General features: G+C 40.4%; 1 protein-coding gene and 1 non-coding gene across 2 annotated transcripts in view; both read right to left on the bottom strand.

Moving 5' to 3' along the window:
* Positions 1-2,098: 2,098 nt before the first annotated feature.
* Positions 2,099-27,940, bottom strand: part of LOC124613583 (facilitated trehalose transporter Tret1-like) — a 68,168-nt gene continuing 42,326 nt past the window's right edge. The window contains exons 3-5 of the mRNA XM_047142299.1: positions 20,529-20,930; positions 17,312-17,638; positions 2,099-2,452 (exon numbers count right to left, since the gene is read on the bottom strand). Coding sequence (XP_046998255.1) covers positions 2,099-2,452; positions 17,312-17,638; positions 20,529-20,930 — 1,083 coding nt within the window. The remainder of the gene's footprint in view (positions 2,453-17,311; positions 17,639-20,528; positions 20,931-27,940) is intronic.
* Trnat-ugu lies at positions 9,347-9,420 on the bottom strand. The gene has a single exon. It is a non-coding gene; the product is annotated as a tRNA-Thr (tRNA).

The following is a 27,940-nucleotide window of genomic DNA, read 5'->3' as shown; positions in this document are numbered from 1 at the left end:
GTAGAAGACGAGGTACTGGCTGAAGTAAAGCTGTGAGGACAGGGCGTGAGTCGCGCTCAGGTAGCTCAGTTTGTAGAGCACTTGCCTGCGAAAGGCAAAGGTCCTGAGTTCGGGTCTCTGTCCGGCACACAGTTTTAATCTGCCAGGAAGTTTCATATCAGCGCACACTCCGCTGCAGAGTGAAAATCTCATTCTGGTAACATCCCCCATGCTGTTTCTAAGCCATGACACCGCAATATCCATTTTTTCAGGAGTGTTAGTTCCGCAAGTTTCGCAGGAGAGCTTCTGTAAAGTTCGGAATGTAGGAGGTGAGGTACTGGCAGAAGTAAAGGTGTGAGGACGGGGCGTGAGTCGTGCTCTGGGTAGCTCAGTTTGTAGAGCACATGCACGCGAAAGGCAAAGGTCCCGAGTTCGGGTCTCTGTCCGGCATACGGTTTTAATCTGCCAGGTAGTTTCATATCAGCGCACACTCCGCTGCAGAGTGAAAATCTCAATCTGGAAACATCCACCGGCCGTGGAAAAGCCACGTCTCTGCAATATCCTATCTTTCAGGAGTGCTAATTCTGCAAGTTTCGCAGGAGAGCTTCTGTAAAGTTCGGAAGGTAGGAGGTGAGGTACTGGCAGAAGTAAAGCTGTGAGGACGGGGCGTGAGTCGTCCTCGGGTAGCTCAGTTGGTAGAGCACTTGCCTGCGAAAGGGAAAGGTCCCGTGTTCGAGTCTCGGTCTGGCACATAGTTTTAATCTGCTAGGAAGTTTCATATCAGCGCACACTCCGTTGCAGATTGAAAATCTCATTCTGGAAATAGCTGAACCTTAACTTTCAAATGGAAAGTAGAGTGGTAAATAACAGAAAGAGAGATTTTACTGCTACAGACAATATTTCAATGGTTGTCATACTAAAGGGGCTAATTATCAAAACGTACATTCTAGGTTATTCAGCATAAACTTTATTCTAACAAGCAGAATGTAAATATGCCGTAACTTCACACTAACACTTGTATCATTGACTTCAGGAAAGCAAGTTATCACTTGGCAAAATCCAAAATAACTAACGAACATTTGCTTTTGAATAAATTTGAGCTGAAATGCTAAAGGGGCTAATAAGTCCATCAAACAAGTTTTGCAGTGTTAGTATCTCTAGTAATCATTTTACTCTTTTGTTTCGGCACAGGTCACATTAAAAGTTATTGTACGCCTCAGGCCGTTGTTCCATCACACTTTTGAGATCTCTTTTCTTCTAGGAATACTATCATTTTGCATCAGTGACCTCATTGAATGTGGTCGTTTAGGAATCTCCACATCGCTGACCTTTTTTTCAGTACTCATTTCCAATCTATCAGTGGCACCTAAAATCTTTTTTTCTGGATAACACGAGAGTTGCCAGCTTTAATCCATGAGGCAGAACTTTTATTAATGTTACTTGTAATCATAATCGTACCAGTTGCTTGCTGAAAATCCATAAAATAACTGTCTTTCATCTGAAAAACTTTAAGAGGTTGCTTATTGGACGTTTTGCTATGGTGTTCATTACATCATCAGGAAGAAAATGCTTCCTCACCTCCGCTCACGCTCTCCTTTAACGTTACCAGATTTTCTGTTACTTCCCTTTGCTGAATTATTCATATAGCTTTCACTATCCATTGAACCGCTGATAAAGACACGCAAGAGTCAGGCTCCAAAATGGCAGGAGCTAGCGGAAGTGTATAATCCCTATGTACAGAACAGCAAAGTCGTTTGACACATTCTACACTTACCACATTGACATGAACAAGTCATAGCAGTACTCTCTCGTCCATCTGTTGGTCTTCGAAGCATCGACCATAATTGGAGAGTGACATTTTAGCATGTAAAAACCATCTTCACATTCCACCTAACGAACTAGAAAACACACTTCGTGCAAAATCGGCTCTTAGCCCTTTAGCACTATTACCCGTATCTTTTAATGTACTCAGATCTTAAAGAAATCTCAAAATCAAGCTAGAGTTGTGTTTTGATACATATTCTTACACATTCCTGCTAAACAGAACTGTTTCTGTTTGCGTAGGTCATTTAAGATTCTTGTCTCAGGTTCGGTATCATACATATACATCTCATAAAAATTACTGCACAGCACTTATATCCTCGAGGCTCGTCTTCCGCGTTAAGGACTCACGAGGGAGCCCTTCCGCCTTAGCGCTCATCTCGGCAGTGATGTCCTCCAGAGAACGGCCCTTAGTCTCTGGGATGAAGAACCACGCAAAGATGACCCCGACAAAGCAAGATATGGAGAAGAACCAGAAGGGGACGTAGGTTCCGAAGGAGTCTTCGACCAGTTGGAACAGCTTGGTGATGCCGAACGCCAGCACCGACAACAGGATGCCGACGCAGGAGTTGGAGACTCCTCTGACGGACGCGGGAGTCAGCTCGTTGCTCAACACCCAAAGTAATGCGTTGCCTCCCATGTCGTAGGAAATCTGCAACAAGGAAGCCGTTTGTACTTTATATGCACCTGAGATTTTGTTTAATGCATGATGAACCTGAACTCGACCGATAAAATTCCGGAGCCTGTTCAGGGAAAGTTTCTGTGTTTTTTAGTGCTAGAGACCCGTGATCGTTGGTAATGTTTTACAGAGTAACTGCGTATGTCTGATTTTATCTGTTTGTCACCACAATTACCTGATTTTCTGTGCAAATAACATCATAACAATGCGAAAACATGTGCAAAGCGCAGCAAAAGTTTAGGTTTGCCTACTTTTTCCTTAAGAATGATTGCCAACGGTGGGAATGTAGATGTCGTTAATATATTTCGCACAAATTCATGCACTGATGTCTTACGGGGTAAATATTTGAGGTAATTCCTCACTTTGACGAAAAGTGTTCGTTACACAAAAGAAAGTAATTAAAAATAGTTGGGAATATTAGCCACAGCTTCACAGTAGATGAACTCACTTATGAAATTTATTAAGAAATATTCAGCTTTATTTGAGAGTAATGTAAATATCCACAGGTACTACACGATAAGGTAAACTGGTCTGCATTACCTTTTATGCATCTAGCTAAGGCACATAAAGGGGTGAAATGTGCAACTGCAAGACTCTTAGACGTTTAATTTCCATGGGTAGTTAGTTAGTTATATGTTCCATAGATCAGTCTCACGGTAACCAATATGATGTGGAACATGTCAAGGGCATAAGGAATGCACGCATGAATATTTTTTATTGCATACCACATTTCCTTAAATGGTACAAAATTCATATACTATACCTACAGATTTATTTATTCCTATTCAGGAATTCATCTATGTATAGAAGGATTTGTCAACGAGATAAGATTTGCATTTATTTTTGAAATTGTTACTGCCGTGTGTCTGAAATTTTATTTCATCTGGTAATTTATCGAAAAGTTTTAGAGCAGCATAGTTCACGCATTTCTTTGCCAAAGATAAGTTAAGTAGAGATCAGTGTAAGTCTTTCCTTCATTTGGTGTGATAATCATGAATGTCACTTGTTTGAAACTGGTCCATGTTGTTGAGAACAAATTTCATCACCGAATAAATGTACTGTGAGGCTTTTGTAAGAATTCCTAACATTAAAGAGATGCCTACAAGATGTCTGGTTATGAGCCCCACGCATTATTCTAACCTCTTTCTTTTCAGCAGTGAATATTTTTTTCGTAAGTGTTGAGTTGCCCCAAAATATTATACCATATGACATCAGAGAGTGAAAGTATGCAAAGTATGTCAGCTTGCTAACTTCTATATCCTCAAAATTAGCAATTATTCTGATTGCAGAAATTGCTGAACCTAGTCGCTTTAGGAGATCCCAAATATGACTGTTCCTATTAAGGTTCTCATCTGTATGTACACCGAAAAACAAATAGTATGCTCTACCCTGGCTACTGACTTCTGTTGATATGTTATATTTATTGATGGAGCTGTACTCCTTGCAGTAGAAATTTGGATGTAGTGTGTTTTTTAAAATTTCAGGGCAAGCCCACTCACAGAAAACCAATCAGTATCTTTTACATGACATTATTTGTATCATTTTCTATTGGATTAACTCTTTAATAGTAGTACTATCTATCCAAGTGGTTACTTTTCCTCTCTTCTAACAATGGTCCATACTGATACGATTTTCTTGCCAAAGTTGTTAATTTAATCTATAATATTCATATATTTTTGATTTTCTGGCAACTTTTCTCAGTATTTTACAATAATTTTTATAGTGTAAAATTACTTCTGAGTCTTTACTAATTCTTGCTGCCTCATGCAATTTTCTTTTCCTTTCTGAAGACACATTAATGCATGTAGTGATACAAGGTTTCTTTGATAACTGTTTGGTGTTACATTTCGTGGTTTACATTTTAGTAATTTAGTAATTTTTTTATCAAGAAATATGTTGCATTTATCATTGACATTATATACATCTTCCCATTTAACACTTCTTAAACTTTCTCTGAAGTGCCACACAGATACCAGGTTGACCTGCCTTACATTTTTACTTAATGGTTTCTTCCCCAAACTGTACACCTTGCTAATATTTGTAAGTTAATCAGTTGTGCATCATGGTCTGATAATCCATGTACCACAGGGAAATCATATGTTAGTTTGACATCCTCTTGCTGCACAAATAAATTATCAATTAGAGTGCTACTGTATTGAGCTATACATGTTGGGAAACTGGTCAGGAATTCTAAGTTATATATCATTAATAACCCTTCTAGTTCACTTTTCCTGTCAGAACTGCTTAGAAAGTTTACATTGAAATAACCACAGATTAATAACTACTTCTATTTGTGTGACAGACAGCATTGTATGAAATCAAATTTTTTATGAAAGCTCCCAATCTCCCAATGGGGACCTGTACACTATTGCTAATATCAGTACTACATTATCTAGATGTAGTTCACAATCAAAAACGTGAGGTGTTTATCGACAGAAAATTTGCTTACTTCTACGGTTTTGTACTTATACTCTTATTTTGTTTAAATGGCAACTCCTCCTTTATCCATGCTAGATTTGCAAATGTAAGACTCTTATACTGGCAATTTCTATTTCCACAGTTACATGGTGTTCAGACAGACATAGTACATCAATCTCATTCATATTTTTGAGATAATCTAAACACCTAAACAGCTCATCTACTTTACTTTTAAGATTTTGAGACAAATAGCAGTGATTTTTTCAGATGCAGTCTGAAGAAGTTTTGCTTTAGCGACAGTTACTATACTGTAACGAATTCTGGACTAGAAATAATTAGCCATTTATACCTGAAGAAAGCTTTAAACGATCTACATATGACTATATACATACATTTCACTTTTAATACGTGTCATATTTTGTTCTGTTTTCAAGTTAAACATCGTTATCTTCACAGTGAATTAGATTTCCAGAACATGTAACTAACTACATCCTCGTCCACAGTTATTTTATTGTCATTGCACTTCAGAACTCAATAAAATTTCGAGTAAATTATCGATTTTAATCAATAGTATGTATAAATAGATACACATCCATAGATAAGGCCGTAATATACCACATGTGTATTGTCCAAAAAAAAGAAAAAAAAATTCAAATTGCTTCAATTTCCCCGCTCCAACAGAAGTTGCAAGAGGTATGCGTTGATTATAACGGAATTTAGGAACTGCAAAACGTTTTTTGTGCTACAGTATATAAAGTATTAAATATACATGACGCTGTTAGTTGTTTGACAAAAACACTTTATTTCATTGATGATTAGCTGATTAAGCTCCCTTGTGCAACATCAAGCAACCTTATGGTGAACACAATAACAAAATCTGCGAGTGACTCCAAACATACACAAAAAACGTACTCATAGTAAAAGAATACGTCTATCAACTGTACCATTTTCACTTTTATTCTTTTGTTTCGGAGCACCTTACCTATGACATGTATCAATACATACTTTTGTGCATGCTTCTTTCAGGTATGATACAAAAAATGACAGTAGTAATAGCTTAGTTAAATTTTCTGTCTAAAAATTAGTGTTCATCCATGACACATCGTTAAAGAAAAATAAAAAAGTTAAAGAAACGTTACAAAACTTTGGCAAAGACCAAATGCTACTAAACTGAAGTCGGTTATATTTAAAAAAAAAATTGAATTGGAAGTGATCGTATACTCGTCAGATACAGAGTAAAATAGACAAGCAGGAATCTGGAACCGTAGATGACGGAAATTTATCCCATGAACCATGGGCAGGGTGGCTTGCATGCCTCAATGATACGGGTAGTCTTATTAGATTAGATTAGTTTTTCGTTCCACAGATCCGTGCTGCGGAGATCCTCGTGGATTTGGAAAATGTCATTTTTTAAGCTGAAATTACAATACTAATAGTATGAATATGTACAATACATCATTTGTTTTTATTAAAAAATTCGTCAATGGAGTATAAGGAGTTGCCCACTAGCAAGTCTTTCAGGCTCCTCTTAAACTGATCTTTATTTGTAACTAAATTTTTTATGTTTGCTGGCAAATTATTGAAGATGAGTGTTCCTGAGTAGTGGACCCCTTTTTGAACTAAAGTAAGTGCTTTTAAGTCCTTGTGCAGATCTTTTTTGTTCCTGATATTGTATGTATGCACTGAGCTGTTTTTTGGAAAAACAGATTTATTATTTAGGACAAATTTCATTCAGGAGTAAATATACTGAGAGGCAGTAGTTAGTATACCCAGTTCTTTGAAGGGGTTTATTTACAGGGCTTCTGTTAATTTACTCCACAAATAATACGTATTACACGCTTTTGGACTCCGAAAACTTTTGTTTGACTTGAAGAGTTACCCCAAAATAAATATACGTCCGTAAATGCTTCATTTATCATGTCGACGCCCTAATTGACATTTGAACGTCTGTGGGTATCGAGATGAAATTGATGTAACGTTATTGCCTCGCAGTTATTACTTTACTGAATGTTAAAGAGAATAAACGTAGGTGCAACCACAAGGAGTGTTTGGTGAGAGACCAGACAAACATATGGTTCCTGAAAAGGGCCAGCAGTCTTTTCAGTAGTTGTAGGGATTGGATGATTGATATGGCTTGTAATATTGGGATTGGATGATTGATATGGCTTGCAACATCACCAACATGCTCTTGCTGTGATGATACTGTGAAAGACTGAAAGCAAAGGGGTATTACAGTCGTCATGTTTCCCAAGGGCATGCAGCTGTATTGCATGGTTAATTAATGAAGAAAACATACCCCTGGGTAAAATATATCGGAGGTAAAGTTGGATCTGTGGATGGCGACTGTTCAGAAGGATGTTCTCAGGAAAAACAGGAATGGTATTCTACGGGTGTGAACGTAGAATGTTAGGTACCTTAATTGAGTAGATTGGCAAGATAATTTTGAAAGGGAAATTGATAAGTATTTATAGTGGGAGGTAGTGAAGTGAAGCAGGAACACTACCCGTTCTGGTTATATGAAAATAGGATTACGAATACAAAGTCAAGGAAGTCTAATGGAGGGGGGTCTAACAACGCAGGTAAGTTTGAAAGAATCTAAGGAATTTGCTATATTCAGCAGGAGCATTAGCCAACGATTGACTGAAAGATGGGAAAGGAATACAAGAACACGAACAGGTACCATTGAAAGATGAAATGGTGCAGGCAGCAGAGGGTGAAATAGGCAAAAAGAAAAGCGCAGAGGAAATCCTTGTATAACGTAAGAGGTATTGATCTACTTGATGAAAAAGTATATGTAGTTGCAACAAATAGAGGAGATACAGGCAATATAAACGTCTAAAATATGGGGTAGAACTGGTATGCAAAACTGCAAAGCAGGGGCAGTTAGTCAAGAAATGCAAAAAAGTGTAAGTATGTATAACTAGGGGCAAGATAGATGGCGCCTGTAGTGAAATTAAACAAAGCATTGTAGAATAGAGAACAAATGTGAAAACATCGCCGATAACAAACCAGCACTAATCAAAGAAGGGAAACTAAAACGTGGAAGGAATGTGTAGAAGGGCTATGCATAAGAAACTAACTATAGCCAAGTTATAGAAATAAAATAACAAGTGAATAAATAATGAGTTGGGAGATATACTGCAAGAAGCATTCGACAGAACTCTAATGGACCTAAGTCGAAACAAGGGCCCTGGAGAAGACGTTATTCTTCTAGAAATATTAAGATACTTGGGAGAACGCGCCATGACAAAGGCATTCCGTCTGATGTACAAGATACGGGGTGGATAAAAATATAGGACCACCAAAAACAGAAAACATCACCAAACTAATATGGTGTAGGAAAACAGTCGGCATTTAAAACAATTTCCATTCGTTTCTGAATGGATGAATACAGGTGTTATAAGGTTTTCAAGAGAATAGTATACCATTTTTCCTGCAAAATAGTGGCAAATTCAGATGACGATGATGGTGGTGGAGAACGATCACTCACCCTTGTCTCCAAAGTAGACCACAAAATCTCAATAATATTGAATCTAAAGACTAAGGTGGCCACAAGAATTACGATAGTTCGTCCTCATACTCACAAAGGCAGTCCTGGACGATTCGAGCTGAATGAAAAAAGGGGGGGGGGGGGGGGGGGAGCTGTAGTCTTGGAGCACAGCTTCACCATTGGAGAACAAACGTTGTACCACGGTACGGACGTGAAGAGCCAAAATGGTCACAAGATCCTTGGCAGTAACGCGACTTTGCAGTGTACCCGTAAGGCTCATGGAATACCACGATATGGCTATCCAAATCATCACCGAACCTCCATCATGGTTCACTCTTGGAACGTTAACATAGCCAGAAGTTGGAAACAGTGTGAAATAAGATTCAATAGATAAAATTGCATTCGTCTATTGCTCGGCAGTTAAATTCTTATGCCTTTGGCACCACGTTTTCCTGTTATAGGCCTTTTTATCACTTATGAGTCAATGTGGAATTTCTGCCCGCCCTGCAAGTCACTACTTACGGAGCTGCTTTCGTGTTGTTTTGAGGCTGACTGGTTTCGCGAGTGCAACATTCTGATATGCATTAACTCATGCTGCTGCTGTCTTTTTAATTCTAGCCACAATACTCTTCAGTGGCTGCCTGTCACAATCAGTCAACACAAAATCTCGTCTGCGTTGAGTCTCAGCGGATAATGTTTTCCCGCTTTCCCTATATGCGGTATATATCTTCGGTACGAGATCTCTTGAAACGCCAAACACTTCGGCTACCCTGGTTGCGGAATCACTGATCGTACGTGCACGAACACTTTGCCCACGTTCGAATTAACTCATGCTCCAATATAATGCAGTTAGTACACAGAAATGCGTCCTGACCAAGGATGTCACTATTACAATGAAATGACAATCCTTAGCTGCTTACAGGCGTTGACATACGTCAACGGGGACAGATGAAAATGTGTGCCCCGACCGGGACTCGAACCCGGGATCTCCTGTTTACATGGCAGACGCTCTATCCATCTGAGCCACCGAGGTCACAGAGGATAGTGCGACTGCAGGGATTTATCTCTGGCACGCCTCCCGCGACACCCACATTCCCAACGTATTTTCCCGCACTACAGTCGTAGTGCCCTCGCCCAATATACTCATTACTCGCGGCGCGTTGCCGATTCCCGTAAGAGTTCGTGCACTTTTTGTGCATCCGCACAGAAGAAGGAGATGGTCAAGTGGCCGGTGAGCCTTATCTATATATATACTAAGATGGTATCTGTTCTTTAGGACACTGCACAAGGGCAGTTCTTGGTGAAATAGAACATCAAAACCTGCAGACTTGGAAGGCATCTGCATTTATGTTGAAGAACAACGAAACTTTGTCTCGAAATCAAAATCCAAGAAGATTCTGGTCGTATGTGAGATATGCTACCGTCAAGACACAATAAATGCCTTGTCTGCGCAGTAGCAATCGAAATACTCTAGACGACAGCGATACCAAAGCAGAGTTACTAAACATAGCCTTCTGAAATTTCTTCACCAAAGAAGACGAAGTACATACTCGTGAATCCGAATCAACAACAGCTGCTAACATGATTGACGTAGAAGTAGATATCCTCTGAGTAGTGAAGCAATTTAAATCACTTAACAAAAGCAAGTCTTCACGGTCCGACTGCATACCAGGTAGGGTCCTTTCAGGCCATGATGTTACAATAGCTCCATACTTAACAACCATACACGACCGTTCGCTCGGCGAAAGATCCGTGCGCGAAGACTGGAAAGTCACGCCAATATTCGAGAATGGTTGCAGTAAAGATCCACTAAATTATAGGTCCATATTACTAACGTCGATATGCGACAAGACTTTGGAACACAAACTGTGTTCGAACGTTTTCTCGAAGCGAACGGTCTATTGACACACAGTCAACACGGATTTAGAAAACATCATTTTTGGAAACATATCTAGCTTTTTACTCAAATCAAGTGTTGAGTGCCATTGACAAGGGATTTCAAATTGTTTCAGAATTTTTAGATTTCCAGAAGGCTTTTGACATTGTACCACACAAGCAGCTTGTACTGGAATTGCGTGCTTACGAAATATCGTCTCTGTTCTGTGACTGGATTCGAGATATCCTGTCAGAGAGGCCACAGCTCGTAGTAACTGGCGGAACGTCATCGAGTAAATCAGATGTGATTTATGTTGTTCCCCATGGTAGTGTTATATGCCATTTGCTGTTTCTTATCTATATAAACGATTTAGGAGACAATCTGAGCAGCCGTCTTAGGTTATTCCCAGATGATGCTGTCGTTTATCGTCTAGTAAAGTCATCAGAAAATCAAATCAAATTGTAAAACGATTTAGAAAAAACATTTGTACGGTGCGGAAATTGGCAGATCATCCACGAGTTCGACAAAGCAATCCGTTGAACTTCGGTTACATGATAAATCCATCAAATCCAAAGGCCGTAAACTCAATTAAATATCTGCGAATGACAATTATGAACAACTTCAATTGGAAGGAACACACAGAAACAGTTGTGGGGAAGGCTAACAAAAGACTGCGGTTTATTGGCAGGTCACTTAGAAAATGTTACAGAGCTACTAAAGAGACTGTCTAGACTACACTTGTCCATCCTCTTTTAGAATACTGCTGCGCGGTGTGGGATCCTTACCAGAGAGGAATGACGGAGAACATCGAGAAAGTTCAAAGAAGGGGAGCACGTTTTGTATTATCGCAAAATAGGGGCGAGAGTGTTACTGAAATGATACAGGGTTGGGGGTGGGCATCAGTAAAACAAAGGCGTTTCTCATTGCGGCAGAATCTTCTCACGAAATCTCAATCACCAACTTTCTCTTCCGATTGCGAAAATATTTTGTTGACGCTGATCTATATAGGGAGAAACGATCACAATAAAGTAAGGGGAAATCAAAGTCGCAAAGAATGATATAGGTGTTCGTTTTTTGCGCTCGCTGTACGAGATGGGAATAATAAAGAAATACTGTGAAGGTGGTTCGTTGAATCCACTGTCAGGCACATAAATGTGATTTACAGAGTATCCATATAGACGTAGATGTAGATGAAATACTCATTTCTCGCAGTGTTTCGTATTTTAGTCCAATGCCCGTATGTGGAAAAGGTAATACAATAAAGATCAGCAGAAAAGGGTTACGTTGTTTAGAAATATTTTGGTATTGAGGAGTAGGAGTTGTTCTTTAAACAGGAAACATAGCAAGTTACTCCACAAATACAGATAAAGTCAAAGGAAAATTATTGGGAATAATGAACCCCAGAGGAGACAGTTCTTCACGCTACAACACGAAGGCAGAAAACCTTCTTGCCATCCTGAAAACAAATGGCCAGACAAAGATAAGTCATTACTCGCTTACAGAATGTAAAAACGTCAACAATACTTAAATACTGTCTAAGATTTTCGAAACATAATTTTGCATTCTATCTTACTTTTCATCTTCAGAAAATAAATGAGTATCAATCACTGATGAGTAAAGGTGCCGGTTATCTAAGGGTATGGGGTAGTGAACAAACTGTGTTGCGCCTTAGAAACAGAGACTATGAATTTGTGGAATCTATTCTAGGGTTGTACCGGTTATAACCAAAATGTTTCAGGTGGGGACGTGACACAACTAGTAATATTTGTGTTATGTGTCAGCCGTTCACACTTTCCAGAATGTCCTGAAAACTCGAGGATTCTGCAAGAGAGAGTAGTTGAAGTAGTGTACAGAAATAATCGCCCGTGACAGATGAATAAGCGTTTCAATGCCCCAATGTTCGAAGGTGAAACAGAGTGTTTTCGTGATAAAATGAAGAAGTTCTTGAGTAACGATTAAAAATGGAGACAGTATACAAAATAAGTGTTTCATGGCATGTAATCCAACCTGAAACATTACTATAGCACCAGAAATGATGACAAGTTGTATCATGATTAATGCATGTAAAATCACTGCACAAAATAACTACTAGCGTTATATGAGACATAATGAAACGTGTCCCATAAAGAACGCAGCTCCTCAAATGCTAGAATGGAATGAATTCTGAAAGACGATTTGTACTTTTATTTCTATAAAATACAATGTCACAAGTTCTAAATCTAAATGATCGTGAAAAGTGCCGAGGATTTCCTCATTGGACCTATGGGAAACAAACATCGGACGATTTCATCAAGAAAATAATCATCACTGATGTGGCGCACTTTCTGTTCAATAGCTTCTTGAACAAGAAAATTACCGAATTTGGGGAACAGAAGACCCTCGAGCCGTTGCACCCACAACGAGTGACTGTGTGATACGGTATTTCGTCTGAGGGCGTAACTGGGACCTACGTCTTTTGAAGATGGCGGGCAGGAAAGCATTAACTATGGAAGGCAAACGCTACTGCAATATATTATGAGAGTTTTGGTACTTTTAACCGAATCGCATGAACGACGAAGGGGTTTCGTTTCAAGAAGATGACGCAAGCTGTTTCATTTGGACTGCAGGAATGGACTTGTAACGAGAGCATACATCATCACACGTAGCATACCCTGCAATAACGTGTAAACTACTTACTTCATCAATAAATTTCAGTGTTATCATGTACTCAAAAGTTGCATACTTTATGGGACACCGTTCAATAAACAAAGTTGCATTAAGGCAGCAAATAAAAAGGTATATCCTTTATTAAACCGAAGGTTGGTTTGAACACCAACTATGGTGCTAAGGAAGGTAGGATGACATTCCTTCCACTGAACTTTGAAGTGACCTCCTCAGTCAGTTGTTTGGGTACCTACATTCTAACGTGGCCACCGAACCATGGCACGTCTCAGAATTTATTACAGTGACAAATCATTGTGAGAAGTGAAAGAAGTGACTGGGGACAGATTAAGATCCTAAGACTGACTGGGAATCAAATCTTAGATGTTTTGGATCCGAACTGCAAACGATAGAACATGAAGTACGAAAGCATATATACGTAACATAAAAATAAACACACTGTAATTTGCATAATCTCTTCACTTTTCTGAAATACTTGTCAATAATGTGCATATTAAATCTGTTCTAAATTTAATTATCGAATTGAAGTTTCCCTGTGGATATCTGTCAGTTTTATTTATGGCGTTTAACGTGTTTCTTGACTGATAAAGTTTTGTCACATTACATAGCAAAATATTTTGAGATTTAGTTATTTAATGTGTGCTTGATTTGTGGAAACAAGTGTCACCTATCTGATCAAAAACAACCGTACACCTATCTCATCTATGCTCAAAATCTGTTCTAGTTAAAAATAATCAATTTCATTCATTTAGATGTGAAATAAACGAGCTCTGATCCCATGAAAAACCGGGAATTGATTTTTTAAGACGGAGGAAAATTTTACAATGTTGGTAATTTTTTTATTGTTGCAAATAAGGGCTGTCAACATCGAGTATGCCATAATTTTACGTAGAGCAGCCATAATGTTTACACAGATGTCCTTTTTTGTGCTTGGAGAACCTATCTGTTGACCTTTCTCTGTAATTCTGTGTTTCAAGTTAAATTGTCACAGGTAAATAAGAAACTCAAGCGCAAATCTTTATTATCTTCATGGATGTGAAAGACGTATTCATAATTAAAATTTTCCCAAGCAACTTTATTTCGTTTACATTTCAGGTTAATTCGACATTAAGAAATCACGTAAGTGTTTTAACACTGTGAACAGCTTTTTACATACGTGCAGTGAAGTGACTTTCGTTTCCTAGAAGCGCGAATTAAATCCAAAATACAGACAGCATATTACCACTACTTCGTCTGTAAAATAAACCTCGGCACCTAATGTTTCCTGTAATTCAGGTTCTGTAAATTTACTTTGTTGGTTAAATAACGCAGTAAAGTCAGTTCCATTCGCAAAAGACCTGGCGAGAACCTTCATATCCTGTGACTGATTGTTATTTTTGTACGGCGGCTGCTGTTAAACATGGAATGTCGAAACAAAAAGCTGACCATCACTTATTCAACGGTGCCACCAGCTACAATACTAGTACCGTATGGAGAAAGGCTGCCTGTTCCTATGTGTCCTAGAGTCTGATGAAGACATGGAGGGTGAATGCAAACAGCCGCTCAATCTTTCTAGCAAGCTCCAGATCATACACAAGAAACGATCTCTCCCAGCGGGACACGTTAAATATCTCAAGAAGAACTTAATGATTTAAATCCGTGGGATTTGCCAAAAAGCAAGGCCGAACTTCTTGGCTCCAGGCTTCCGCAGTGGAATCTCCTCGGAAAAATGTATATAGACGTCGATAAAGAGACCAAACGAGATTCTTTGAAATGGAAAACAATCTTATTGCATACAGTGATGTGCATCTTTGAGAATGGAGCATAGTTCCGACGACTGGAGACTTTCCACTGACTCATCTAAATTTAGCTTCATATCTGTTTTGCCTCACAACGGAAACACACTCTCGTTTGTTCATGTAAAGTCACGCTGTACATATAAAGACGAGATGTGAAAATTTAAAATTGGTCGTGATAATGTAAATTATAAACTACATCAATGGCAGATATGTGTCGATCTAAAGGTTATTGCTATCATAGTCGGAATGCAGTTAGAATACACCAAATATTGCTGTCTGCTTTGCGAATGGGACAGTAGCGATAGGAAATTACACCATGTACAAAATACCTGGCCTGAAACGAAAATGGTGAAGGCCAGAAAACGGAATATGCAGTACACTTTTATTTCCATCTTCACACATAAAGCTAGAACTTCTGAAGAATTTAGAGATAGCTTTGAATCGAGGATAAGATTTCAAGTATTTTAAAAGAAAATTCCCACATTTCAGTGATGCTAAGATGATAAACAGACTATTCTTTGGACTGCAAATTCGAGAACTGTTTAATGAAAAAGAAAGTACCCTCCGAGGTCCTCAATCATGTCTACAGTTTCTTGGGAAATCAAATAGCTGAAAATTAGGGTGTAGATATTAATGAATTAATAAGGACGTAGGCCCACCAAGGGGCAGGTCGCAATATGTCGCTCAGGATCCACTTTTTGGTCTCACATTTCGACTTCTTTCCAGCCATTTGGGACACTGTGAGTGAAGAGTACGGAGAGCCCTTCCATGAAGACATTTCAGCAATGGAAATAAGGTATCAGGGCAAATGGAACTCATCTGTACTTACAGAGGGCTGTTGGAATGTTACGAGAGGGGCCGCAGAAGCAGATTACGAACGAAAATCACAAAAACAGAAGCGCTCAAGCGTATAATTACGTAGGTAAAACCCAAAAGGGACACATTTCATACGTATTTATATATAAATAAATATCTTTGACCCAAGAGCTATCAAACGTTCCTGGCCCCATATTCTTACTTTTTGCCCTCAATTTCGGTGGAATAGTCTATATTTGTAAAGAATGGAGGCAACTCTAAATTTTTTGAAGAACAGTGATTAGTGGGCATTAACACGTGGTGTGTTCCGTGAGGTATCTGAAACTCTGTGTATGAGTGACAGTGCATTATTCCTCAAGAGACGACACCACAGTAGGTAGTGATGTGTGGTACTGTGATCTAGAGAGAAGGCGACCCATCCCAAAGATGTTCATTGCGTTAACGTCTGGACTCTCGACAGGTGAGTCCATTTTAGGAATTATACTGCAAACAAACCGTTGCCTCACAGATGCTGCTTTATAGCAGGGGGTGCATTGTTATTCTGATACAATCATCGTCTCCTAACTGTTCCTCTACTGTACGCTGAACACAGTGTTGTATAATGTATTCATATCCTTCTCCATTTAGTTTTTTCACAATTACTAGAAAAGCGCCAATGGCGTAACATCACCTCCTCCATACTTCACTACTGCCACTATACACGATGGCAGGTAGTCTTCTCCAGGCATATGGCAATACCAAACCCTTCTATCGGACTGCCACAGGGGATTTGCTGATTTAGAGCACCAGATCGCTCGTTTCCAGTCGTTCGCTGGCCATTGGCGTTGCATTTTATGCCACTTTAAATACCGCTTAGCACCGACTACCCAAATGAGTTAGTCGTGGGGAGCCGCTCGACCGTTGTACTCCGTTCTTCAAATGGTTCAAATGGCTCTGAGCACTATGGGACTTAACATCTGTGGTCATCAGTCCCCTAGAACTTAGAACTACTTAAACCTAACTAACCTAAGGACATCACACACATCCATGCCCGAGGCAGGATTCGAACCTGCGACCGTAGCAGTCGCGCGGTTCCGGACTGAGCGCCTAGAACCGCTGGACCACCGCGGCCGGCACTCCGTTCTTTTCAAGTCCCAACACTCACGAGTGATTTCTTCCGCTAATTCCTGGAGATTTTTCTGGAACCATCTTCCACAATAGCCGACAGCGCCGTGACTTGTCCCTTCGCATTTCCATTTAACAATCACATCACCAATAATCGACTGGGTCAACACTGGACTTGTCTCTGATAGATTTATTCATTCAGGTAACATCCAATGGGTAGTCAACGTTCGATGTTACTGAACTCTGACCGCCCCAGTCTGCTGTCTACTACTTCTCTACAGCCAACACAACACTCTCTGCCTGTTTTTATACTGGCACCCCTTATATCGGCGGGTGTGCCTCTCCTGACATCTAGTGGTCAATTCCAGACGCCACAGGAGGGCCGGATACTTTTCATCAGATAGTGTATGTTCGAATGAATAAAAGAAAAATAAACACATTGCGTACTGCATTAGTCAGAATTATTCTCCACTGTTTTTTAAATACTTCGTAATACTGTGCATGTCAAATTTATTCAGATTTTGAATATCGAATTAAAGTTTCCTTCAGGACTTTGTGGCAGTTACACTCGACAGGCTACATAATATATAATTTTTAGATATTATTATATAACTCATACTTGATTTATGGAAAGAAATATATACGTGAGTACTCGAGATGAGTAGACGAGAAGATTAATGTTTGCTTACGTAGTATAGAATGAGCGCTGTCAATGGTAGCCAGAAGAGGCTGTCGACGGTTCCTTTATTGCCGAATTTCATCAAGTAGAAGTACGTTCCCAGTGCTGCCACAGTTACTGCGCAGCCTCCGAAGGAGAAGAGTACGAGGGGTCTCCTGCCCACTCGATCCACGAGGAGGACTCCGAGGATGTTGAAGGCGACCTGGACGGCGCAGAGGATGATGGCCGACACGCTGGCGTCTAGTGAGCTGCCGGTGGTCTGGAAGATCTGCGTCGAGTACAGGCCCATGGTGGCGCTGCCTCCGAACACCAGCACGATCACGTAAGTAATCGACAGCTGTCATAAGGAAAGAACAGTCTCAATTTATTGACAGGAGGACCAATTTAGCTGATCGATATTCAGCACGAACATAGAAGTTTTCGAGAAACAAAGGAATTTAAGACATTAGCTGCCAGTGGGCATTGATTTATATCAATGGGCAGGTTGAAAATTTGTGCCTGACTGGGATTCAGACCTGGAACTCACGCTTGTTAGGCAGATGGTCTGATCACTAGGACATACGGACACAGTGGTCACCACAACCGGACGGGCTACTCTGGCACGCCTCCTGTCAGACGCAAATTCTCATCTGATACTACATACTAATGATGTAACACCCCTGCTCATTAGTCGCATTACATGTTGTATCTCACCAATTCCTGTTAGAGTTACAGCTTGGTGTGCATCTACACTGAAGATATCATTGGCTGTCTTCACCTAAACTATTTACATGTGACGTCTGTTCTTTCGGACATGTCCAAAAGAGCAGACACCAGCTTGATCCTGCAGCCAATATGAATCAAGACACCAAGGAATTAAAGATATCAGCATTGATTTACATGACTGGGGCAAATTGAAAAAAAATTGTCAGACTTATATTCAAACCCAGATCTTCTGATTACTAGGCACATGCGCGGACGACTGCACCATCTGGACACAATGGTTACCATAACCTGAAGGACCACTCTAGCCCACCTCCCGTCAGACCCAAATTCTCAGCTTATACCACACACCATTGACGTAGTGCCCTGCTCAGTAGGCATTGATTTACAACAACGGGGCAAGTAGAAAAGTCTGAAAGAACAGACACAACATATATATAATTAAGGATAAGACAGCTGATTGTTCCTTCAGAGCAGGTGAACACGAAGCTCGAACTCTTACATGAATCAGCGAGAAACCGCGAGTAAAGAGATTAATGAGCATGGACACTAAGTCAGTAGTGTGTCGTATCAGTTGAGAATTTAGATCTAACGGAAGGTCAGCTAGGGTAGTCCATGCATTTGTGGTGAGCACACGCAGCATACTACAATTATAAGAAGATGACCTTCGTTTTAACCAGTGTTCGGTCTCCATTTAATGCTTGAGGGCTGAGAGGGGTGGTTTATATATAAACTACGATACGTCTCCGACTGCGGAAGAAGTTTCCGGAGGTAAAAACGCAGCTATCCATTGCCACTAAAGGCTTCCAACTATTACCCAAGACAAAAAACAGATGCCATTAACACATTGGTGAACAGAGCCGATAAAATTTGTGAGCCGATCAGATGAATGGCTTACAGTAGGCTTTCAAGTAAAATGGATATTCCAATTAGGTGGATCCAGCACTCAGGTGCAGAATAGAGAAAATAGGGATTTATGAGGAACAACTGTCGCCAACTCGAAAAGTTTTCCTAACCATTATTAACAAAAATTTAGACCGCATCGGCAAAGTGTAAGCCAAATATTGCGTTGGAACTACCACCAAGAAGGTAAAAGAGTGATGAATAACCACAAAAAAATGTACGGCATCCACTACCGACAGCAGAGGTGTGTAATCTTCCGTGCAACTGCGGACAAGTCGGCCGCTGTGGCCGAGCGGTTCTAGGCGCTTCAGTTCGGAACCACGCTGCTGCTACGGTTGCCGGTTTGAATCCTGCCTCGGGCATGGCTGTGTGTGATGTCCTTAGGTTAGTTAGGTTTAAGTAATTCTAGGTGTAGGGGACTGATGACCTCCGATGTTAAGTTCCATAGTGCTCAGAGCCATTTGAACCATTTGAAGTTGCGGACAAGTGTAAACACAGGGCTGTGTTTACACTTGTCCACAGCTTCGTAAGATCTGCGCCACACTCGAATTCTACCTCACCTCTTACGAATTAAAATTTGACCAGGCCATGGTTTTCCAGTCATCTATGGTCCAAACGACATGGTCACAAACGAAGAAGTGGCGCTGCAGGCGGTGCCGTTCTGTTAGTAAAGGCACTCGCGTCGATCGTCTGCTGCCATTGCGCATTAACGTCAAATTGCGCCACACTCTCCAAACGGATACGTTCCGTCATCTACTTCTGCGGTTGTTTCGCGCAGTGCTACTCGTATGTTAGCACTGACAACTCTACATAAACACCGCTCCTCTCTATCGTTAAGTGAAGGCCGTCGGCAACCACTTTGTCAGTGGTGAGAGGTAATGCCTGACATCTGGTCTTCTCAGCACACTCTTGACACTGTGGTTCTCTGAATTCAGAATTCCATAACGATTCCCGAAATGGAGTGTCCTATGTGTATAACTTCAACTACAATTCTACGTTCAAAGCCTGTTAATTCCAGTTGTGCGGCCATAACCACGTTGGAAACCTTTTCACTGAATGTCTGAGTACCAATGACAGTTCCGTGAGTGCAGTGTTCGTTTATATCTCGTGTACATATCACCTTCTGTATATATGCATATAACTCACCTCAGCGTGGTTGTAATCGGAAAGAGAAAGGTGTTAAGTTAGATAAAGTGTGGACTTCAATTTAGCGTCAACAGAATGAGAATCTATTATTTTTATTACAGGATGACAGTCGATTATTTTTATTCGAGAACGAATGTGCCAGCCTGAGATAATCTAGCAATCGCCATGAAGCGACGAATAATGGTGACCTGTGTGCAACTCTATGAATGCGGGACCCATCGAGTCCGTGATGAAATTGCCGTTTTACGTCCATGGTTCCCGCAGTCGGATTTGAAAAGTCAGAGAATACTCGTAGTCTTATGTATGGACCACCCCCTCTCAGACCGGAAGTTTTAACTGAAGTAAACACCGGCCGTGACCACCAATATTGCATGGACAAATAAAATGATTACGACTGCCTGAGAAGTAGGAGAAGACACTCGTGCAACGCCTCTAAAGATGATAGTTGTTGACATAAAGCGGCTATGTTAACTTACAAAGAAGGCCCTCCGTGCGCCGGCGTTCCTCCGCAGTTCCAGGAAGGCGTCCGCGGCGCTGATCTCGTTCTTGGTGCGCTCTTCCAAGGCCCTCTGGATGGCCTCCAACTCGCCTATTACATCGTTATTCGAGCTTTTCCCACGCAACCGCATCAGGGCCTGCGCTGCCTCCTGCGAGCGGTGTTTGGCAACCAAGAAGTACGGACTCTCCGGCATCCACCAGAACGACGCCACAAACACGACGGGGCCGGCCATCATGAACTCCGTCACGCCGTCGAATGGTGCGTACGACGCCACAATCATCATCAGGAAGGCGCCTATACCGGCCATCAGCGGACCAAGCGAGACCAGTAACCCTCTGATGTGGTCCTGTGCTATCTCCACCACATAGAGAGGAAACACCTGTGGGAAAACCGTAAAATATTTTCAATTTTAGCTTTACATACATTCTCATATTTTGTCTCTTAAACAGATGTAGATCATTTAATTTAATATTGAAATTCCAGAGAGAAATAGAAATTAATATTACTATTTCTCACTTTTCACGCTGTTGTCGACAACGACCGGAATAACGATGTCGTGACCTTATGAGGCATTCAATGCACAGAGAATCAAATCACAATCACATACAGAAAATTTTGTGAGATATAGAAAACTTTTTGCTTTATTATTAATAACAGGTGCCTATTATGATTTTAGTGTTCGGTAACATGGAGTGATCTGACAAACTAGTGACCTTAATCTGTATTCCTAGCTGAAAATAGGCAAAAATGTGACAATAATCCCTTCATAATTGATTCCCATTATTCTTTTAACACATCCTCTGATGATGGGGTCGTACGCCATAAGTGCAACGACCACATTGTAGTTAAATGAAGTAGGAGAAAATTTTTGCCCTGAAAACGGGTAACACAATTTTTTAATACAACGCAACAGAAACAACCAGCACAGAAAAAATGGTTCAAATGGCTCTGAGCACTATGGGACTTAACATCTTAGGTCATCAGCCCCCTAGAACTTAGACCTACTTAAATCTAACTAACCTAAGGACATCACACAACACCCAGCCATCACGAGGCAGAGAAAATCCCTGACCCCGCCGGGAATCGAACCCGGGAACCCGGGCGTGGGAAGCGAGAACGCTACCGCACGACCACGAGATGCGAGCACCAGCACAGAATGGCCTTGTGGAGACAAACATAATGTTTAGCCGTACCTCATATATTTCTAGATATATTGCCTGATGCATCGGAAAATGACCTGGGTAGGCTCGAAGTAAAAGACTGAATTCAAATCATTGGATTTATTAAAAATTACTTTTGGCTGAACAAAGTTTGAACTGAGTAACAAGCAATGTTCATAAATGCTGTTGTCCTTACGAAATGAAAACTTGGCAGTAATGTAACAGAGAAAATGATCCGTATAGGGCTTACCACTATGGTAACAAGGGAAAGGATTTTATAAATCTGTGCGTGATCCAACATGTTGCAGCAGAGATAAGCGTTGCTGAGGGAAAAGAACAAAAGAAAATGTAGCTGTTACTCATTCCCAGAGACTCGCGGGGCTGATAAACTTAATATTTCGTTAACCGATTTCCACAGGACAAGAACTGAGCGAGAGAAAAACGGATATGAGCTACAGTTACTGATGCAGGAGAACGAGCATACTGGTCAACCTAAAACATGGTGGTGGAAAGAATTTAGTTTCGTGGCAAATATTTCAGCAATTCTGAAAGATTTTGGTGCTAGGAATTGTGAATTCAAACAGTCTGCAATGACGGCCTAACTAGCAGTACGCCAGTAAGCAATTGCATTCCGTCTGATTGTCATTGTCTCGTAGTACAGCTGCACGGGGTGACCCCACCGGCCTATCGGATCTCCAACACGTGCAGATTACAGCTCGTCCTGACTTCAGCTGCCTACCGTTCCTCCTCTACATTCAGGAGAGGGTGCACGTCTTACGTTCCGGCCAATCACGGGCCTAGCTTCCGGGCACAACACAACCGCGCAATCGGCTCGAGTCAAAAAGCGCGTCATATGGATCCCTAGCTCGTCAGTTTTAACGGACAATTTTTCTAGAAAGATCTACCCCGAATTTGTAGCAAAAAATGTAAACACCCGCCCTCGGATTTGGCGCGTAACACTGTTCCACCTACGCGCACCAAGTCACGGAAGCCAAGAACAGAGAGGGCTCAGGTCTTCTGCCGCAATTTAGTTCCTTGTTCTTCGATTTACCCATCCCCCCCTCCCCCCCCCAACCCGCCCCGCCTCCCTTGCTATTGCCCAGTGCAATTCAAAGGTTCAGACCTCCGTTTCTAAGCTCACAGAAAGCAGATAGTTCATCTTAGCCTACAGTCAAATTAACAGAAATCATTTCGATGGCGCTAAGCCCCAATCATAAAGCATTTTTTGAAAGAATACACCGCCCTGCCATTTGACTGTATATTTCTTGTGTACAGTCTAGGTTTCAGCTTTCACGCCATTATCGAACACAATGATCTTTGACACAATAATATGCTGTATTCCTGTAAGAAGTTAATTTTTTATTATTTGTATCATGTTAAGCAAATGTGTTGAACCGTGTTTTGTCATTCTGCCTAGTACACAGCAAATGATGTGAATGGTCTAAAATCATTGTACTCGATAATAGCGTGAAAGCCGAAATCTAGATTGTACACACGAAATACACAGAAACATAGTCATACGGCGGTTTATTCTTTCAAAAAATAATAAATAAGTAAAAATAAAATAAGAATAAGCAACAAAAGATATTCATGCAAGTCAGGGAGTATTCATGAAATAGAGGCTGCTGATCATAAAGGGAAAGTTAAGATTAAATAAAACACATAGCGCACAGTTAACTTCCTATAGGCACTAGTCCAAGTAGAATGTGGTAAAGATGGAATATAAAAACGATAAAATACCGCAGCTAATTGATGGGTTAAAGTATAACGAAAGATGCTGTATTCCTGTAAGAAGTTAATTTTTTATTATTTGTATCATGTTAAGCAAATGTGTTGAACCGTGTTTTGTCATTCTGCGTAGTACACAGCAAACTTCTTGAATATACAGGGTGTATCAAAAAGAATCATCAGATTCCAAATGATTCAGCCTTACGTTACTGGCCTCCAAGGCCACGGGACCTGACTGTATGTAGTTATTTCATGTGGGGATTTACAAAAGACAATGAACATAAACGTACGTCTTTCATCAGAAAACAGCTTACACAGTTTTGAAACAGTTGAATGATAGTTTGGGTTGGTTTGGGGAACAGACCTAACAGCGAGGTCATCAGTCTCATCGGATTCGCGAAGGATGGGGAAGAAAGTCGGCCATGCCCTTTCAAAGGAACCATCCCGGCATTTGGATAATAGAAGATGCTTTATATGCTCTCATACTGAATAAGGGAAAATTTCGCAACCTGCAATCCAAAGCAAGATTTTGGACTTTATTCTTAATTACACTGAATGTAATACACTTGTATCTTCCCCATAATTATAATTTTCAGGTATTATTAACCAGACAGTAAAGAAAACACTTCTTGAATATACAGGGTGTATCAAAAAGAATCATCAGACTCCAAATGATTCAGCCTTACGTTACTGGGTCCAAGGCCACGGGACCGTACTGTATGTAGTTATTTCTTGTGGGGATTTACAAAAGACAATTTATGTACCTCCGTTACCAACAACAATGATTGAACTGAAACATCGCATAACAACAGCTGTGGAAGTTGTAAATCAAGACATGCTCGCTGCAGTGTGGGAACAATTAGAGTACCGTGTTGGCATATGCCGTGCATCTCAAGGAGCGCATGTTGAAGACCTATGTAATGGTATCAGAAAAAGCTTTTTGAGTTTCCCGTTGATCAAAAATCAAAATTCATTGTATATGTTTATTAGTTTCAGAAATACAAACGTGCCAAATAGGATGATTCTTTTGATACATCCCGTATAACTGTAATTTTATTTTCTGCGACTCCTTATGACAAATATTTCCAAATATGAGGTTTTGCAGTTAAGACTGTAAGAAAAACGTATGCACCCATTTCTGTTTCCTCTTGCAAAGCTGATGAAGCTCTGTCACAGTTTCACAATGTTACGTCCTTATAAAGAAAAAAAGGGGACGCATACGTGGAATCTATAGTAGTAAATTCCCCATGTACTTTTTCTTCGCTTTTGTTACTGTACGGCGTTTGGTATAAAGAAGGGCATGCTGAACGTTACAAAAGTATCTCATAGGATAGCCGGGCTTCTTTCTTAAATCAGTCCGTCAAAATGTACCTCTGGGTTCAGAGTCTGCTTAAATATCGGGAGAAAAGGAGATTTCGTTTCATAACATAACGATCTCACAGTTAGCCAGCTGAAGCCATAACCATCTGTTCTTATCAAATTCTCCAAGTTCCTGGACGGTAATAAGTCTGGGAATTTGGTATTAGATCCAGGGGACATTTCTTTGCTTGTCTAATGATATCCTTTCAATCATTTGTTGTCTAAATTTGCGAAATTTTCCTACCGGCTTCCACGAATAAACCAAACTCAGTATCATTAGGTTATTAAAAATGTGCTGGTACCAAAAACTTGTGATCAATGGTTGAGATTTCACGCTTGGATAATGACATAATTTCATAAGAGACAATGATATTTTACTGCTCCTGTTTTGACCGGTTACGGAGCCTGGATGTAAGGTCGTGTCAGTAAGTGCAGAGGTTACGCACCCTCACAAATGCCGCTCCAATCCTTAAGAAACAAATGAAGCTAATGCCTTTAGAATTTGCAGAACCATCTCTTTTCCGAGGTGTTTTAGTCAGACCTGACTGAACATGACCCCGGAGGTACTCATTGTTCCGTCTGTAATCACTGATTTTCCAGAAGGAAAGAAATATTTTTTCTCTGTCTTTTTCTCTATGTTGGTTGTGCTATTGCAACTTGCAGCAGGGGGCGAAAGCATGAAGGCTTTCAGCTGGAACTCTCACACCATTCCTCGTAGTACGAGTTCACCGCTGGCCATAGTTCCGCTGCTTTTGTGTAATACTTCTCTTCCAAAATGACCAACGCTGAACTTGATTCCTTGTGCTCTGGTCGTTTCATACGTCCCTCCAAACTGCATTCACATGACATGATTGGAAGAGTCCGACTCAGCGGTCTCCACCAGATTGGAGCTTTGCTTTGCTGTTTTGCTGTTGTGATTTTCACTTAGACGACGGGATTCATACATTTGTGTTCTCTAGTCAATCCCGTACAAACCTTTTCATCTCTCTCTACTGCCCACGACATCCACTTGACTCTTTTTACTGTAGTCCTGTCCAAACTATCTACAACTCTCCACAGTCCCCTTCAATACAGAATTAACTATTGCTTGATCCTTCAAGATATGTCCTACCAGCCTGTCTCTAGTTTTTGTCAGTTTGACTATTAACGTATTTTCTACCCGATTCGATTCAGTACTTTTTCATTTGTTATCCAGTGAACCTTTCTAACTTTAAGTATTCTACTGTAGCACCACATTTTTGAAATATCTATTTCTTCTTTTTTTTCTCTCTATCGGTTTCTCTTAAAGATTACGTTCTGAACTAATACTTTCAGAAAAAATTTCGTAACCTTCAAAACTGTATTAGATGTTACAATAGTTACCTTTTCAAGAAAAGCTTTTTAGCTAATGCCAGCCTGAACTTTATATCGTCTTCTCTTTGCCTCCACCAGCTTTTGCTGTCCCAATAGTAGTACTCAGCTACTTTTAGTGTCTCGTTTTCTAATCTAATGCCCGCAGAGCTATCTACAACGAGTGCACTCCATTATCCTGTTTTGTCCTTTGTCACATCTCATCTTAAAACTTCTTTTCCGTTCGTGCTAATCTTGCTACTCCCTACAGCCTCCAGAATCTGATTTTCATAATATGATTTTTGACTGCCCGTATAATTTATGCTCAGTAATGCTACTCCGAGCAGGGATCATAATTACGTCTTTCTTCTAGTAATTATTCTAGTAAGAATTTCGCTTGTTCTTCTGTCATTACAGTAACTCTTCATTTCGTAGTTTATTTGAACATTTAGAATTTTAATGATCTCTGTAGCATAATATACCAGACTTTTATTGTGCAGTGTTGCAGTCGCTGCTTGAGAAAATATTTCATGTCTGGCTGTAGGAAGGCAGGTAGCCCAGTGTGGTGGCACAAGAGCGGCTGCACGTCTTCAGGCTCCTATTGTAGGCTAGCAGCAGGCCCACTTGACAAAAGGCACTACGAGGGGGACACTGCAAGTCCCATAAGCCGATTACCCAAAAATTTCGGTTATTGGAGTAGGGGACAAAATAAGCGAATATATGTGTCGCCTTATTCGTAGATACTCAACCGTTTCTGACAAAACGTACATGCCCTTTAGCGAGTAAATGTGCCAAGCGATGTGGTGGCACAATGGCTAGCGCTGAGGCGTGATAATTTAATGCCTCGTGTGCAAAACTCGTTTATTTATTTTACTTCTTTTTCATTTATCTACCCATGTCCATGGACCATTACTACACGAAAGTTTTGCATTATATATTGAAATAACATTGTCCTTATTCATCTGCTAATTGTACGTCAGGTGAATGAATTAAAAAATAAATAAATAAATGAGAAAATTATTTGACATTACTTATGGTGAAATTCCTGTATTGTATTATGATTCGCAATCAACTGCAAGCACCAGTTATTGGCACAGTGATCCGCTTCGCTTGGTTTGCCGCGAAATTATTGCCAACGTGTGAAATATTCAGCAATGGTAACGACGTTTCCTACCCGAGTGAGATTCATACAAAGAAATGTCGCAGTGGGAAACCTGCCTTCGTGCAAAGCTCGTTTTATTCGGAAATGGTATGTTTCGAACGTTTCTACGATCGGTATCATCCAAGTAAGTGGACTAAAACTTCCTCAATAATAAACATAAGAATGAAGTATTATAATTAATACGACAATTCATATTAACATTAAATATAAGAATATGAGAATTTAAGAACATTGTAACCCCTGAAAGTACCATACACACACATGTCATATAACAAATGTACAGTCTTAGATATAAAAACTGACCGCCGACCAGCCGCCACAGAGACTAAGTCCGAGTCGTTCACTTAAGGTGGCCAATGAAACTGACCGCCACTGACAACTCTAAGTCCGGCCTTCTGCACATACTGGCAACACTGTAAGATGCGGAAGTGTTAGGAGGAAGTGTTGTCTACTTCCGAGATGTTAACCAGCTGTGCGAGCCCGTGGTCTAGTGGTAATCGTCGTGCATTCAAAGCTCATAGTCCCCTGTTCGTGTCCAACTGTTTTTTTTTTTTTTTTTTTTTAGTTTAAAATCACTTTTCGGTCTAAAGTTATGAGTCTGACTGAACATCGAAGATAATTCCCTTAACATTCTACCCGCCAGCAATAACA

This window comes from Schistocerca americana, chromosome 4 (genome assembly GCF_021461395.2).
Source record: "Schistocerca americana isolate TAMUIC-IGC-003095 chromosome 4, iqSchAmer2.1, whole genome shotgun sequence".
Lineage (NCBI taxonomy): Eukaryota > Metazoa > Arthropoda > Insecta > Orthoptera > Acrididae > Schistocerca > Schistocerca americana.
This window is presented reverse-complemented; position numbering and strand designations above follow the sequence as displayed.